Source organism: Calonectris borealis, chromosome 1 (assembly GCF_964195595.1).
Source record: "Calonectris borealis chromosome 1, bCalBor7.hap1.2, whole genome shotgun sequence".
Lineage (NCBI taxonomy): Eukaryota > Metazoa > Chordata > Aves > Procellariiformes > Procellariidae > Calonectris > Calonectris borealis.
This window is the reverse complement of record NC_134312.1, coordinates 99,970,248-99,984,684: the sequence shown is the minus strand read 5'-3', so window position 1 is coordinate 99,984,684 and position 14,437 is coordinate 99,970,248. Positions and strand designations below refer to the sequence as shown.

Here is a 14,437-nt window from a genome sequence, read left to right as displayed (position 1 = left end):
CCTGAAAAAATATGCACCATTTTTTTCCTCCTCTCATGGCAATTGCAGTTGGCTGACTGTGATTACTCACATTGACTTTGGCTAGAGCATTAGGATTAATCCCAGTTTCACATACTGTTGTAGGCCTTTCAGTTGGCACAGATACTTAGAACTTCTTTTACAGTTTTCCTGAGAATGTAGTCTTAAGAGCTTCATATCCCCACTAGCAATTCTTAGAAATATTAATTCAGTGCTATTCCAGCAGGAATCGTGGTGGTGATTTCATCAACATTCCTTTCCAGAGCTCAAATAGGACAAGTACATTCAAGGAACAGCCAGATAGAAACATTTTCTTTTAATCTGTTACTTAATCCACCTGTAAATTGTTACTTTTAATTCCAGGTAAATTATTCTAGTAGTACTAGAGATTGTTCAGCTATGAGTAGTTGTACATCAATATTGATAAAGAAAATAAAAGGTGATTTTTTTTTTTTTTAATTCTCAAGACACAGCTCTGGCCTCATTCCTTTCTAACACCTGATCAGGTTTAAATTCCAGACAACTTTAATAATGGAGCCTGGCAGGACCCTAGTGGGGGGGTGTCACAGGTCCTGGTGAAAAGAAAGTGCCTGATGAAAGATATGAATTCTTGATTCAAATAGTAAATATTTGAATATTAGTTGCAATCCACCAGAACTGTGTTTCAACCTGAATTATCCTCCAACAGCTTAAATAAATGGACATTTCAAGCAAAAAGAAAAACACACCCCTTCATTTATACATAGGTATTCAAGTTTAAAAAAAGGAAAAAAAAAAGAAAACACAGAGGTAAGCCATTGTTTTACAAAAAAAACAAAAACCAAAAACAAAACAAGACAGGCTAACAGCCAACAATAGGAGTTGCTTCATGAACTATCACAATGCATTAACAGCTTTTTTTATTCTCTACCATTTTCAGTCTGTTACTGCATGTATCCCACTGAACCTTGAAAAGAATTATGAACTGCTTTACCTGGCAGAGCAATTTATAGGAATTCCTGTTCTGTACTTAAAGTTCAAATTGCCAAATGTCACGAGGTAAGCATTTGCTATTGATAAAAGTATGCATTGAAGTTATGGACATTTGTTTCCATTAATTTTCTGAAGGTTTAGTAACAGTGCTTTGCATGCATAAACTATATCACCGTCTCCCCACTGGTTAAGATACCTTTATATGGAGAATGAATTAACTCGGGTTCCTACGTATACTAGCACTCACAGGAAGCTGGAGTCATTTGAAAGTGGACAGGCAAGAGTAACGTGCCTGGCGTCAGTTTACAGCATCTCTTATCGGTTGTACCGTGTCCTTGAGCCACCTCATCACTATAGACAGCAGCTCTCTTACATGGCAAAACTAAAAGGTCAGCAAGTTTCTTCCAGATACCTCAGAAGCAAGTAGGAGGCAGGAGCAGCTGTGTCCCAGCCAGGAGACAGTGCACAGCTGCGGCAAGACATGCACCCTTGGCATTCGGCTGTGATCATATCTACGAATAACAGAGCTGGAGTCTTCCACCCACTATAGTCCTGGTTACCAGTGCTGTTGTAGGGAGAGGTGTATGGACTGGGAGAAAGAGTTCAGAGAGATCCAGACTTGAATGGGCAAAAAAGAAAGAGGATTGAGGGCAGTAAGTTTAATAGGCAGCAGGTCCCATTGGTTTGTGGACAAGAGAGCAAAAGGATTGGTGCTTCCTCATGGCAGAAGCTTACTCTTCCCCTGAAGGAAAGAGTAAGAGGGGCTGGGGAAGGTGGGAGGCAGTGATACAGATATAGGAAGGCATTTAGAATTCTCAACATAAAATTCAGGTGTTATAGGAAAATAATTACTGTACAGCTTCCAGTTACATATGGGAATGGCTTTTGTTTGGATGTTGCTGCTATTTCACTTCTGCTCTAGGCAGAAGCTGTGACATGCTACACACACACTGCTGAGAAACAAAACCAGGCCAATGCTTCCCCCCCACCTCCGTGCTTCCTTTCACAGGGTGTTCCAAGGACACTGATGGAGCACGGTGCCTTGTCTAGAGCGTCGTCTGTATGATTTCCTTCACAGCTGTCAGAACAATTGCTAATGGTAGTGACCCCTTTATTACTCTTGGACTTCTTCACTGCGGCAGCTGAAATTGCAGCGTTCCTTGACTTAGTGACCGAACAATTTGAGGGTAACAGGAGCAGCAGCTGTTGAGCTGGTGATCCCCAGAGCCTCAGAACTTTACAGAAGAACATAAATATTGAGAACTTTTTCCTCTGCCTCTATTCCAAGTTGACCAGGCATTAATGCTCTCCTGAAAGACCTTTCTAAGATGATAAATGTTTGAATCTATCTTAATAGTCTCTGTGTAAATACAGAATGATTTTTCTGTGGGTCTGCATGAGAGACAATGACATCTAGTGGACAAAGAACAAGACTGAAAGCGAAAGCGACCCGAGTTCTTAATTACGGCTCCCTTACTTGTTTCTTTTGTTGTCTTCATCAAATCTTAACTTCCAAATGCTTTGTTTCCTCCTTTCACCCTTAATCTATTTTATCTGGTCCAAAAGTTCTAGGAGGCAAGGACTGGTTTTCGGTATACATATACTCTCTCTCTTCCACTGTGCGGGTACTATAATGTAAACCATAATTTTGCTACATATACACGTTCAACCAACTGCCAAGATCCAGACAACAAATCCTCGAATTAGAGAATGACATATAAAAGGCAGCAGTGACCAAAGCAAATTGCTAGGTTATAACCGTTGTAGGACAGTACTTGGCAACCCTGTTGTACTGAAGCACATCATAGATCATGTATTTTTTCTGCATTGCATCTCCACAAAATGCAACAGGAATATTACATCTATCTTTTTACTCAAGGGGGTGTGATATCCTTCACATGTAAAGCTCATAGCAGATTTGGGAACTGAACCAAGGCTCTTTCAAATCCCAGCTCAGGGCATTAATCTCAAAACTTTTCACTGGATTCGGATGAACAAGGCTTACATTAGATTCTGCTTTTGGCTAATTGTGTGCAAACATCACAACTGCTTAGATTCAGCGTTACCAAAAGGTAATGAACTTCTTTTTACCCTATTAAGAGTTATCCTAGGCTATACAGTATTTCATGTTTCCTGTCTTCTTATTAAGATCCCTTCTTCACAACACAGATTTACAGCAGAATTTGATTTCCGGACATATGATGCAGAGGGAGTTATACTTTATGCAGAATCCCTTGACAATACAGCATGGATCTTGCTTGCTCTTCGTGATGGGAAGATTGAAATTCAGTTCAAGAATGAATTTGGAACAAAAGTCACCAGTGGAGGCAAAGCCATTAATGATGGACTGTGGCATATAGTAAGATGGATTTTCCTCTCCCCTTTCCTTCCTTTTACCCACTATGGGAACATCCTGTTTTGATAAGTAAAGTAGGGAGAAACTAAGCAACTATTAAAAAGGCTTAAAATGATGCCCTCAAATCCCAGATTTAAAAGTCAACCAGGAAATGCACAAGAATGCCTTACATCTGGGAAATTGTGGCACCTGTTTACGATCGAGAAAGAGGTAATTACCACTATCTGGCAACATAGGAATTACTCTTTGTAATCATGAAAAAGGAAGCAGCAGAATATTAAAAAGTGTGATTGCATGGTCAAGTGCATAGTTATTAGATACTTTGTCTAGAGAGCAAGTTTTACATTTGCTAGACCAGAAATCCATCTTGTTCTTCAAGCTTGCATACCCAAGATGAAAGGCCTTGCTCACTTACACCATCTATAAGTCACACCAAATTATTAACATGTTAGGGTTGGTTTGTTTGTTTTTAAAGGGGGGCAAGAAAAGCTAGAATTCTGTGTAGACCTCCTGTTTCAGTTCAGTACAACTTCCTTGAGATTAAAAATCTACTTTGATGCCTAACAATAGCGGGAGCAAGCATTGAACCTATTTTGTCTACGTCCCATCTGAAGATTCAGTCCTCTGTAGCAGATTGCAGTGGCATGGAGAACTGTATGCCAAATGTGGATTGGATATAGAGCAATTGTAGAAATCAGCTTCTTGCAAACTCTACAGCGCATAAAGCAAACTAATCAGCTGCATGGGTTTTCCTAGGGATAGGGTGAGGGTGGAATGGAAGATCATCCTCCTGTGGGTGTCCATGAATATGGACAGTTGTCATGAATCAAATTTAAGTACACTGTAAATGTTGACTGCATTAAAACTATTTTACAAGTTAGATGTTTAGAGAAACATTAGTAATGCTTCATATAGGTATATGTAATTAGTATTTAAAATATTCTACATGTTTGTGTGTGTATATATGTGATTATTTGTATTTAATTCTAGATATCAGTTGAAGAACTAGAACACAGCATCAGTGTAAAAATAGCTAAAGAAGCTGTGATGAGTATTAACAGCCCAGGAACGCTTTTTAAACAATCACAGGGTTTCTTGGAAACTAAGGTGTACATTGCAGGATTACCTCGCAAAGTGGGCAACACTCTTGTTAAACAGGTAACTAAAATAATAAGAGTAATGTTGATTAATACTGTTGTGTTATTTGTTTGTTTTTGTATTGTTTACTTAGTCACAGAGGAAGGAAGAGTGGCATGGAATCCATTTAGAAAATGAAAATCAGGTTATTAAACCACTGTTTTGAAAATAAACATGCCTGAAGCTTTGTAGTCTGTCTTCAGTTAGGCTTCAGTTATAAAAACACAGCACTTACGATCTAATCTTTCAGGATTCTGTAGCCCGTTTCCTAATACAGCTTTAAGATTCCTTAAATCACCACCAACCACTTCTGCTGCGAGAGCATTTCAGAGTGATTCATGTTTCTGGTGCTGGCTTTTGCTAGGCTCTGAATAGGTATGGAATTCACTGTGCAGGCAGCACAATGAGCTTTCATTTTTAATAGGTTTTATAATAGCCCAGGCTAGACAAGGCCCATGATTCTTTCAGTCTTCCATCCTCAACAGCTCTGTCTTATGCTGGGGATGGGTACAGTCAAGTTGTTGCAATTATCTGCTTCTCAGTCCAGGAGCCCTCAAACTAATCGGCAGTCTAAACAGAGAGGCAAAAAATAACTGTATAGTAGAGGCTGCACCCTTTTTTTTTTTTTTTAAATCCATTTTTGCTCAAAAGTGAAGCAGAGAGAAAAAATGTGAAGCAAGACAACAACATCCCCTTACCCAATGGAAAGTAATTCCAGAAATTTCTTTGTACTTTGGTACAAGGAGAAGATGATACCTTGAACAGGGAACAGTGCTAGTGATCATTGTCTTTCAGCTACAGGAAAGCTATTGTGACCTAAACAAAAGGACAGCACGAGCTTTAAAAATTGAAGCAATCTATTTTGTACAGATCACTGGCATCAAAATGGGAAATGTTATTAAACCAGAAATACCTTTTTGAAGGCTGAGGTACTAAATGCATGCTATTTGTTTTCTCTCAGCATCAGTGCTGTAACCTATAGCATTGATAAGGCTATTATTGGCTACCCAGAAATAAGTTGATATGTAAAGTAATACCTTATTATTAACATTTTTGAAACAACTTTGAATGCAAACACCTAGTGCTATAATTCTTCTACAGATTAACCCTCGGCTAGATGGGTGCATTCGTGCCTGGAACCTGATGAATCAGGGACATTCAGGTGTAAAAGAAGTTATTCAAGAAAAACAAAGCAAACACTGTTTAGTAGCAGTGGGGAAAGGATCCTTCTACCCTGGCACTGGAATGGCAAAGTTTCAGATAAACTATAGTAAGTATTTTTCTGTCTATTCCTATATTTTTTGCTGGATCGGTGATGGAACTGATGAATTATTAAAAAAAAGAAAGAAAGGAGACACACATACAAACTATGCTATACACCATGGCATCCAGCAATGATTCCCGTAACTTCTGTTAGAAGTTTGCTTGAATGAGAATTCTGATCCTACTGGTGTCATCCATTTAATTTCTGAAGTGCGTTAGGTTAGGAAGCATATTCTTTATTTGCAAAGCATGGGCACTGTTGAACACATTCACTTTCCAAAGATCTAATTCTGTCCCCTGTTCATCAATGGGGAAGGCTATCATATTACTGAAAAAATAAGATTGGGGATGAAAGAAAGGATTGCTGATAGTTTTGTGTATGCAATTCTGCTTCTAAACGAACACCCTATCTAGGGGTTTTAGGTGCATGTCTTCCTCCTTCCTGAACTCAGAACTTTCTTGCCTGACCTCCTGCCCTAATTTCAAAATTTCCAGTCCAGGATCTCCTTGTGCACACCTGAGAGCCCAAAATGAGACATCTCTTGAGCATCATCCCAAATCCTGATGTCATTATACTCTTCCCGATCCCAAATGCTATGCTACCCTTCAGCCCTGCTCTGATCCCCAATCCTCTTCATCCCAGGCCTTTTCTTTAAATTCCCTAACCCACTTCAAAAGATTTCTCCAGCTTTTTATATTCTATGCTTCCAACCAACTTATATCAGAGTTTCCTAAGCGACTCAAGGGTCCTCAACTTTCCTCCCATTCATTCAGTAACACCATGCTGCCATGACTCCTCCTGACCTTTGTGTTTGGGGCTGCTGCCATGACTTCACCCCCTCTCCTTGCTGTTCTCACACCCCCCACCCCTCCAAATCCGAGAGGCTGCCCACACCTGCAGCTGCCCTTCTATGAGCTGTTACAGCCCACTGTCTCCCTGCCCATTTGGCTTTGTGTAGGAATATAACCTCACCTCATATTTTAGGATTTCTGCTTCCTCAAGAAACTCGTAGAAATCAAGAAACTACTAGATTTGACTGGGGAGGCAGGGAAGACACACTGGAGGAAAAGATACAAAAGATGACAAAAACCTCTTTAAATAGTAACTTTTATATTAGCTTCACTATGAATGCATCGTATGAAATTATATTTGCACCATCTGCATATTTACTTTACGCACCTGCATATTCCCCTTTTAATAGTGGAACTGCTTTGGAATGTAAAAGTGTATGAGAACTGCCAATCTTCTACTCAGTGGCAGCAATTTATGAGTAAATTCGGGTTTTGGGTTTAATTTTGAACTGACCTTTAATGAATGTGGCACCTGTTCCACGCCAGAATGGAGAAAGTAGCAGAAAAAAAAAAAGTCCAATAAGTGCATAAGGTTAGGGAAGATGCAGGATTAAAGTTTTGGGTTTGTGTGGTGTTTTTTTTGTTTTGGGGTTTTTTTTGTGTTTTGTTTTTTGAGGGGGAGGGAGTATGTATGTTTGGTTTTGGGGGGTTTTTTTGTTTCGTTGGTTGGTTTTTTTTTTTTTAAACTTACAGTTCTTTCTAAAAGTTCCAAAGTTCACTGTTTTTTCTGGAGATTAGTACTAATTTTTCCACAGCGGGAGCAGATTAAATACTAATTTTTAACACCGTATTAATTTTTCATTAGCAGATGGATTTATTAGTTTCAATTATTCTTTTTAAAACAGATAATCTTGACAGTGCTGAAGATTGGCTAATAAACGTGACTATGACTATTCGCTCATCCACAGACACCGGTGTTATGTTTGCCTTGGTTTCTAATGACACAGTGCCTCTTGCTTTGTCCATAGTGGACTTCAACTCTTCCGACTCACAGGTGATCTTACAATTATCATAGCAGCTGATATGCATATAAGTCACACTTCTTGTTTTTGTCTCACTTAACTTACTACTCCATTTGTGAAAAATCAAACTAAAAAAAGCTACTTACACTTACTTGAAGTGGAGCTGGTAGGCTGAATTAATATTTTGAAAAGCACTTAGATCATATAGTGATGTGCAGAAAATATATTACTATTAACGATTGCTACAGCAGTGACTAAGCACTAAGCGCTCTTACGTCAGGCACTATCCCCATTACATCATGTTTCTTTAACCTTTCCTTCCAAATGCACAAAGCAGGAAGAGGAATATGACAGAAGTAGAATGATGATGATATAGTAATGGCATCATGTTAGTTTCAATTTATAAACAGATGTTTTTGTCCTTAAGTTTCCATTCACATCTGTTTACATCAGGCATCCCAAGATAGAGCATGATTATACACCATGGCTAATACATGCTTTTGCCCCAAATAAGAACCTATAGTGAACACTTGGTTACCTTTGAAGCTGTAGCAGAACTCCTTTTGCCTTTAAGAGAAACAGGATTTCACCTCAGAACCACAGCCAAAAATTTTTTACAGTCAACATTCTCACTTTTAAATTTAAGAATATAAATGAATGGCATTCATCACCAAAGATGATGATTATACATCAACTTTGGGAACTTTTCCAACTTAAGGTACCAGTTTTTAAAATGTGGCTCTAACATTTCCTTTTCTTCTACTTCCAAATATAAAATGCATCAGAACTAAGTAAAATTGTGTGTTAAAGTTACGTGTGACGTCTTTTGTGACCTACCACTCTTCCATTTAGAAAATCATTGTGACCATTGGAAACATCACTGTTGCACATCTGGAATCAAAGAAGTTATGTACACCCAGAAAAGTGCTGGTTGGACTTGTTGTGACCAAACAGCAACTTGAACTGTCTGTTGATTCACACACAGACAGAAGCAATTCAGAGCAACTGTCTATCCTGCATCAAGCAATGATGGCAAATGTTGTTACCTACTTGGGCGGCCTGCCAGGTGAATTATACTTTCTTTTCATTAATTTGATTATTTGTACAAGCCTGCTTTTCAACATTAGCATTATTAGGCTCGTTAAAAGGCATGAGTCTCTCTCTAGAGGTTTGCATTTGGAAAACGTCTTGATTTTTGAGCTGGGGAGGAGTGAGCATTGCATATTTCTGAAATGCCACCAGCTGGCACAATTTAGGAACTGCATCAAGCATGTAAGAAAACCAGGCATTTGTAAGTAAATTAAGTGTCAGAAGTGCAGAAGGAGAAGTCAGGAATATGGTTTCAGCAATTAAACTCTGGGCAATAGATGGCTGGCAATCTTTGAGACAGAAAATGTGTTGAAACAGCAAATATTTTGTTTAAAGCAAGCTGCAAGTGTATCCCTAGTCTGAAGACATGTACAAGCGTTGTTTTGTACAGGAAGTGTACACATGCTTGTCTACAAAATAGTTTGACTTCAGGGTGAATCATGAAGAAAAACAGCATTGCCACAGATGAGGAATTTTCAAAGCCTAAGATCCTCAAACTTGAAAATTGGTAGAGGAAAGACACCATGGTTACAACATTACTACTGGCAGAGCTTTTCTGTATCCTCTATTAACATTATTTTAGGGAGAATAAGTCACAATTCATAAGGAAATTCTAAGAGTTTGACCAACACAGTCTTGAATTGAATCCATTTTACATGTAGGCTGCAGTGTCACAGCACTGCCCCAGATATAGCTGGTCTTTCTCTGCAGTGTGATTCTTCTGCAGGAGACAAGGGTGCACAGGAGTAGAAGGAGGGGAGGAACTGTGTATCCATTGGAGATGATCTCTTTAGGCATTTCTTCCAAGGTAGCGTACACAGGGGAAGTTGGAATTACAGTTCCACCCTCTAGACTTGCTTGTCAGAATAGAAGCAAGGTGTTTAGGGCAGCACTGCAGGTACCACAGCCTCTGTCTGAAGTGGTGGTTCCCTCAGTACCTAGGCCCATATGTTGGAACTTACTTGTTCTCTACAAGTCTTCATGCATGGGTAATCAAGGATGTAACAAGATTTAGCCACCAAATATGACAGTTTCTCCTCTAATCTTGTTTTTGAATGGATATGCAATATCTTGGAAACCAGATAACCAGGTGAGTTCCATTCAAATTGAATGTGTAGAATGAGAAGAATGCACTAATGGTGCAGTACTGTCACATACCACAATAGGTAAACATCAGTGTTTTTGTAATACCTGCCCACTTTGAAGAGAGAGATGAAGTCAGTATTTACTTAGTAGAGGTGAGTCAGTAGGTTAACTGAGCCATAGTAACTTAACTAAGATTCCGGTCATTTTTCAGACCTCTTCATCTTTGTGATATTTAAATGATTCTTTCTAGTACATTGCTGGGCACAGAGTAATTGGCATCTTAAGAGCTAAGACCTTGGCTTCAGTCATGCATCCCAAATACATAAGAAGCAAGTATTAGTTACTTGCTGCTGCTTAAAAGTAAGTAATCTTCTTACTGAAGGTTAAAAGGTATCTTCAAGATGCAAACTAACAAAAACACTCTGTATGCGTAAACAGTTTCTACTTAGAGGTCACAAAAAAGCAACAAAAAACCCCACATTATCCAAAGAAGCCTCTTCCACAACAGCCTCTGTTACCAAAGAGAGAAAAAGTAATATAGGAAAAGAACTTTAGATCTCTGTATACAGCCAGTTTGGCTTACACCGATTCATTTACTCACTCTAATTCACCCCTGAAAAGCGTCTGGGATTACTGAGCAGTATAAAAAGGTAGGTAAGAATCCCCACACTGAGCTACAGTGCACAGAACTGTATGGTGAAAAGGCACCTAACAAAAATATGCATTTCCTGAAGACCAGAAGTCCCCATTTTTGATACACATTTCTTCAAACTAGTAACAGTGTTGGGAGTGTGCCTCTCTGTTAATTAATTCAGCACAACCAGTCTAGGATAAATGAGACTTGCACAGTTCTATGACAGCAGCGTTATCATCACTGGAGTAGAAAGAGCAGAAGGGCACAATTCTACAGGACTGTGCAGTACCTCAGCTTACAGCAAAATAAAATAACAAGAAAGCAACATTTCGTGTTCCCCAGTCAGTCGAGTCCATCTTCTAGGAGGGATAGGATGATTAACATCTGAAAAAAAAGATGATGCTCTTGAGATCAGCTTCTAGGCATCCTCATTCTAGTTGCTGAAGGTACTTGGATCTTCTGTCTGCCTTGTAAGAATCCAGTTACACCCTAAGACCTCGGAGCAATGCCTGCTTTATTTTGTGCTTAACGTATTGTTTCCTGGAAGTGTATCCATGATCTGATGTTGCCATAACCCAGACGGTACCTAAATGAGCAACAGATATAGTGAGTCTTTTACAGGGAATTCACTTTGAAGAAGCAGTAAGGAAGCAGTAAAATGAGTGGAGTTCCCAGGGGTCCCTTATCTGAGAACTTGCAGATTTGCATCCAGAGTAGCTTTCTGGCAAAAGCAAGATGGTTCTTTCTGAGACCTCTAAACCCATAAACATCTGTTTGTAGGTCAGGACACGAACAGTGGACTCCAGGAAACCAACTGTTGGTTCACTGTTATTAATACAGAAAACGCTACTATGAAAAACATTCATGTAGTTAGGCTTCTGGATGGGAACAGACTTCTAACGCATATTTCAAACTTTACTGACCTTTCTCAGCTTTACTGACTTTATCTCAATCTTAAAGAAAAGGGAGAAGAACTTAAGTGTTTTCTGCCAAATTGCTCTTTTCTCCCATGGCTGACTAATGGACAGGGAATGGAGTATTCCCCATGTTTTTGCTAATCTGAAAAATACATACGAATTTGCATGCCTTGGCCTAATAAATTGAATATGTTTCTGTGCAGATGTTCCTCTGGGTGCTACGTTAGTAACCGCTTTTTATAATGGCTGCATGGAAGTGAAGGTCAACAACAGACAGCTGGATCTGGATGAAGCCATTTCTAAACACAATGATATTAGATCTCACTCGTGCCCACTGATTATGCAGTAACCATTCAATTCTTAATTTAACTTTTTTCTTTCAGATATAATTTGCGTAATTAGTCTCATGCCATAATGAAGACTGTGTTATTTTATTCAAGATGTGCCAGAAAATAATCAACAGCATGTTTTTCCTCCCTTTTATATAGAATGGGGGAAAAATCCCCTCTTTTTTCAGCTGTAAAGAGACAATCAAAATCAAAATGCTGTAAAATGTTCTTTTATTCATATCAGTGATAAATCTTATAGTTAGATTTATCTTCCATGTTCATAGTATGCCCTTGGTATATTTCGTTTGGAGAGAAAGTTCAAGAAGTTACGTTTAGAACCAATTTTATTTCTTATTTTTCATATATCAGCACAAAGTTACAAGTTGCAAATTTTGGTAATGTATTTGAATCTAAACAAAACCAGTCTCATTAAACTTTTCCAAGCATAACATACAAAGAGAAATCTCTACAGGTTTTGTAATATGTGCTTTTGGTTAAGGAAAAATACCCCGGAATCCGGAGACCAAGCTCTCTCTGAATATGTTTACAAGTTGTATCAATATCGGTAAAGCAGCTTCAAAACTGAAATGTTTTTGTAAGTAGCTCAATTTTTGAAAATAGCTCTTGTTATACTGTACCAGCTTTAATTCTTCTATCTTAAGAACACAGCTTTAGACTTTTAACAGAGTTCTGGATTAGGTCAGGTAATTTACTTTCAAAGTGGGTTAAAATACACCCTAGGCAATTTTGGAAAACAGAGGAGATGGCTTGAAAGAAGGAGCTCTGGTCTTCATCACAGGACATCAATCTGGAATTTGCTAAGTAAGGCTAAGAAAAATTGCAGCAAACATTTCTTCCATTCGTGACAAATCTAGCACTCCTTAATATGAGCACCCTGTAATGGTCCATCATATTCCCTTTATTTAGGTCAACCTTGCATTCACAGAGCCCCAGAAGAGATTTATTTGTGAGCCCTGTTGCAGTTGTGTTTCTGACATACTTGAAAGCCTAAATTTTGCTAGTAACATCAGAATGTAAAGCCATATTCTGCTCAGCCAACTTTAATGGAACAGGTAATTAGAAAAGTATTGTTTTCCTCAGGTGTGCTCATTTCAAGCATTTCTAATATTTCTTTAACATCCTTTGAGTGTTCTTTCCACTTCCAAACTCATTTTCACACAACCAGAAGCCTCCCTGTGCAGCTCGCCTAGTGGTTTTGTTAACCCCAAACCGAATAAATAGCAAGAGAATTGCTGTAAGCAATGAATATATACTCTCATCCATCAACCAGAGAGACATTTATCTGCCAGGATTCTTGACCTGAGGTTTGCTTGCTTCGCTTGAGACATTGAAGTGGAAATGTATGTACAGAAGGATGGATTGTGACAATATTCATTTTGAGCATTGCCTTTCTCCAGAGATACTCCCAGTGACATTAGTGAGGTTTCTTTCATTGTTGAGTACTAACATTAGTACATCAGTATTGCAGAATCTGAACCCATCTTTCAACATTATTGCTTTGTCTGAGGTTATTGTTAACTTCACTTCCCATTTGTGTACTGTAATACAGGATTTGCTCTGACTTTCACACCAGCCAGCCTCAGTACAGTCTCCGAATCTGTCCTGCACTGGTTCATACGTAGCTGCTTATCAGCAGGAACACTGTACGGCTGACACCCAGGGGCTAATTGCCAGTGAACTACTAGTTCACTTTTCTATGATGGCATGTAAAAAAAAAAGCTTAGATTTCTCCAGACTCCATGGAGGAGAGAGAACTGCAGGAAAGCATCCCTCCCTGCTCTCCTCCCATCCCAACACACACATTCTTCATTTGGGCCTAAGTTGAAGAATAACTTGACTGAAATAAGCAGGTTTTGCATGCAAGGCGGAGCTGAATTGGGACTTTTGACATCATTTATAGTATCTCAGCAGCACCACTGAATTCTGGAAAGCCCTTGGGTCAGCCTCTTTGCCTTGTACAACACACACAGAAATGATGAGATGAGGAACACAAAGTAAAGTGTCAGCATACTCTAAATGCTTATGTTGGCCTGTGCGAATAGAAGAAAAGGTTTGGTTTGTTTTGTTTTTTAGGTTTTGTTTGTTTAAGTGTAATAAATGGTATAGAGGTGAAGTTAAAGAAAACAAAAATCACTTAATTTTCCCACACAGACACCATTTCTTTTCATGGAAGAATATTTTAGAGTATTGTAGTTAGAATGAAACCACTGCACTTCTTTTTTTTTTAATGTAAAAGTGCCTCCCTATTGTAAGAATTAAATAAAGCAGCATTTGCAAGTTTCTTTTCATTTTAAGTTGTATTTGCATATCTTTGTTCATTGTCATTGTGCAAGACTTGTTCTAGTGGTCAGGTGGCTTACTCAGGAGATTGTGATAATCTTCAGCATCAACGAAAAGAATTGGCTCAAATAATACACTATCCAAATAGGCATCCATATTCTCTAGTTAAATGTTTAAGTTTATTAATTGTTTAATATTACTTAAGGAAATGAAGCATTGCTTAAAACTACTGGAACAAAGGAGATCAGTGAAAGTTATTGATTCCTATCTTTTCTCCTTCATCAGATGTATTTAATTGTATTTTTAGGGGTAATCGTTTCAGCAAGGGCCATTGAGTGTTTATACAGAACAGCTGGACCTGCTCTGTGCTTTTTCAGCTCCTGTGCACCAAGTGTTACAAATCAGTATGTCCTAATTTCCTTGAAAATGAAATCTAGTCGTGGAATTGGTTCTCATTTATACTAGAGCAGCTTCCTACTTATATGCCTGATCTAAGCTTACTTTACATGCTTTAATGCCTG

General features: G+C 38.6%; 1 protein-coding gene across 2 annotated transcripts in view; it reads left to right on the top strand.

Annotated features, from left to right (window-relative positions):
• PROS1 (protein S) overlaps positions 1 to 13,924 on the top strand; it is a 34,279-nt gene extending 20,355 nt beyond the window's left edge. For both annotated transcript variants that reach the window (XM_075169399.1, XM_075169391.1), the window contains exons 9-15: positions 938 to 1,056; positions 3,160 to 3,349; positions 4,337 to 4,504; positions 5,585 to 5,753; positions 7,444 to 7,592; positions 8,413 to 8,626; positions 11,490 to 13,924. In XM_075169399.1, the coding sequence (XP_075025500.1) occupies positions 938 to 1,056; positions 3,160 to 3,349; positions 4,337 to 4,504; positions 5,585 to 5,753; positions 7,444 to 7,592; positions 8,413 to 8,626; positions 11,490 to 11,635 (1,155 nt within the window). In that variant the 3' untranslated portion in view covers positions 11,636 to 13,924. The remainder of the gene's footprint in view (positions 1 to 937; positions 1,057 to 3,159; positions 3,350 to 4,336; positions 4,505 to 5,584; positions 5,754 to 7,443; positions 7,593 to 8,412; positions 8,627 to 11,489) is intronic.
• Positions 13,925 to 14,437: the final 513 nt, after the last annotated feature.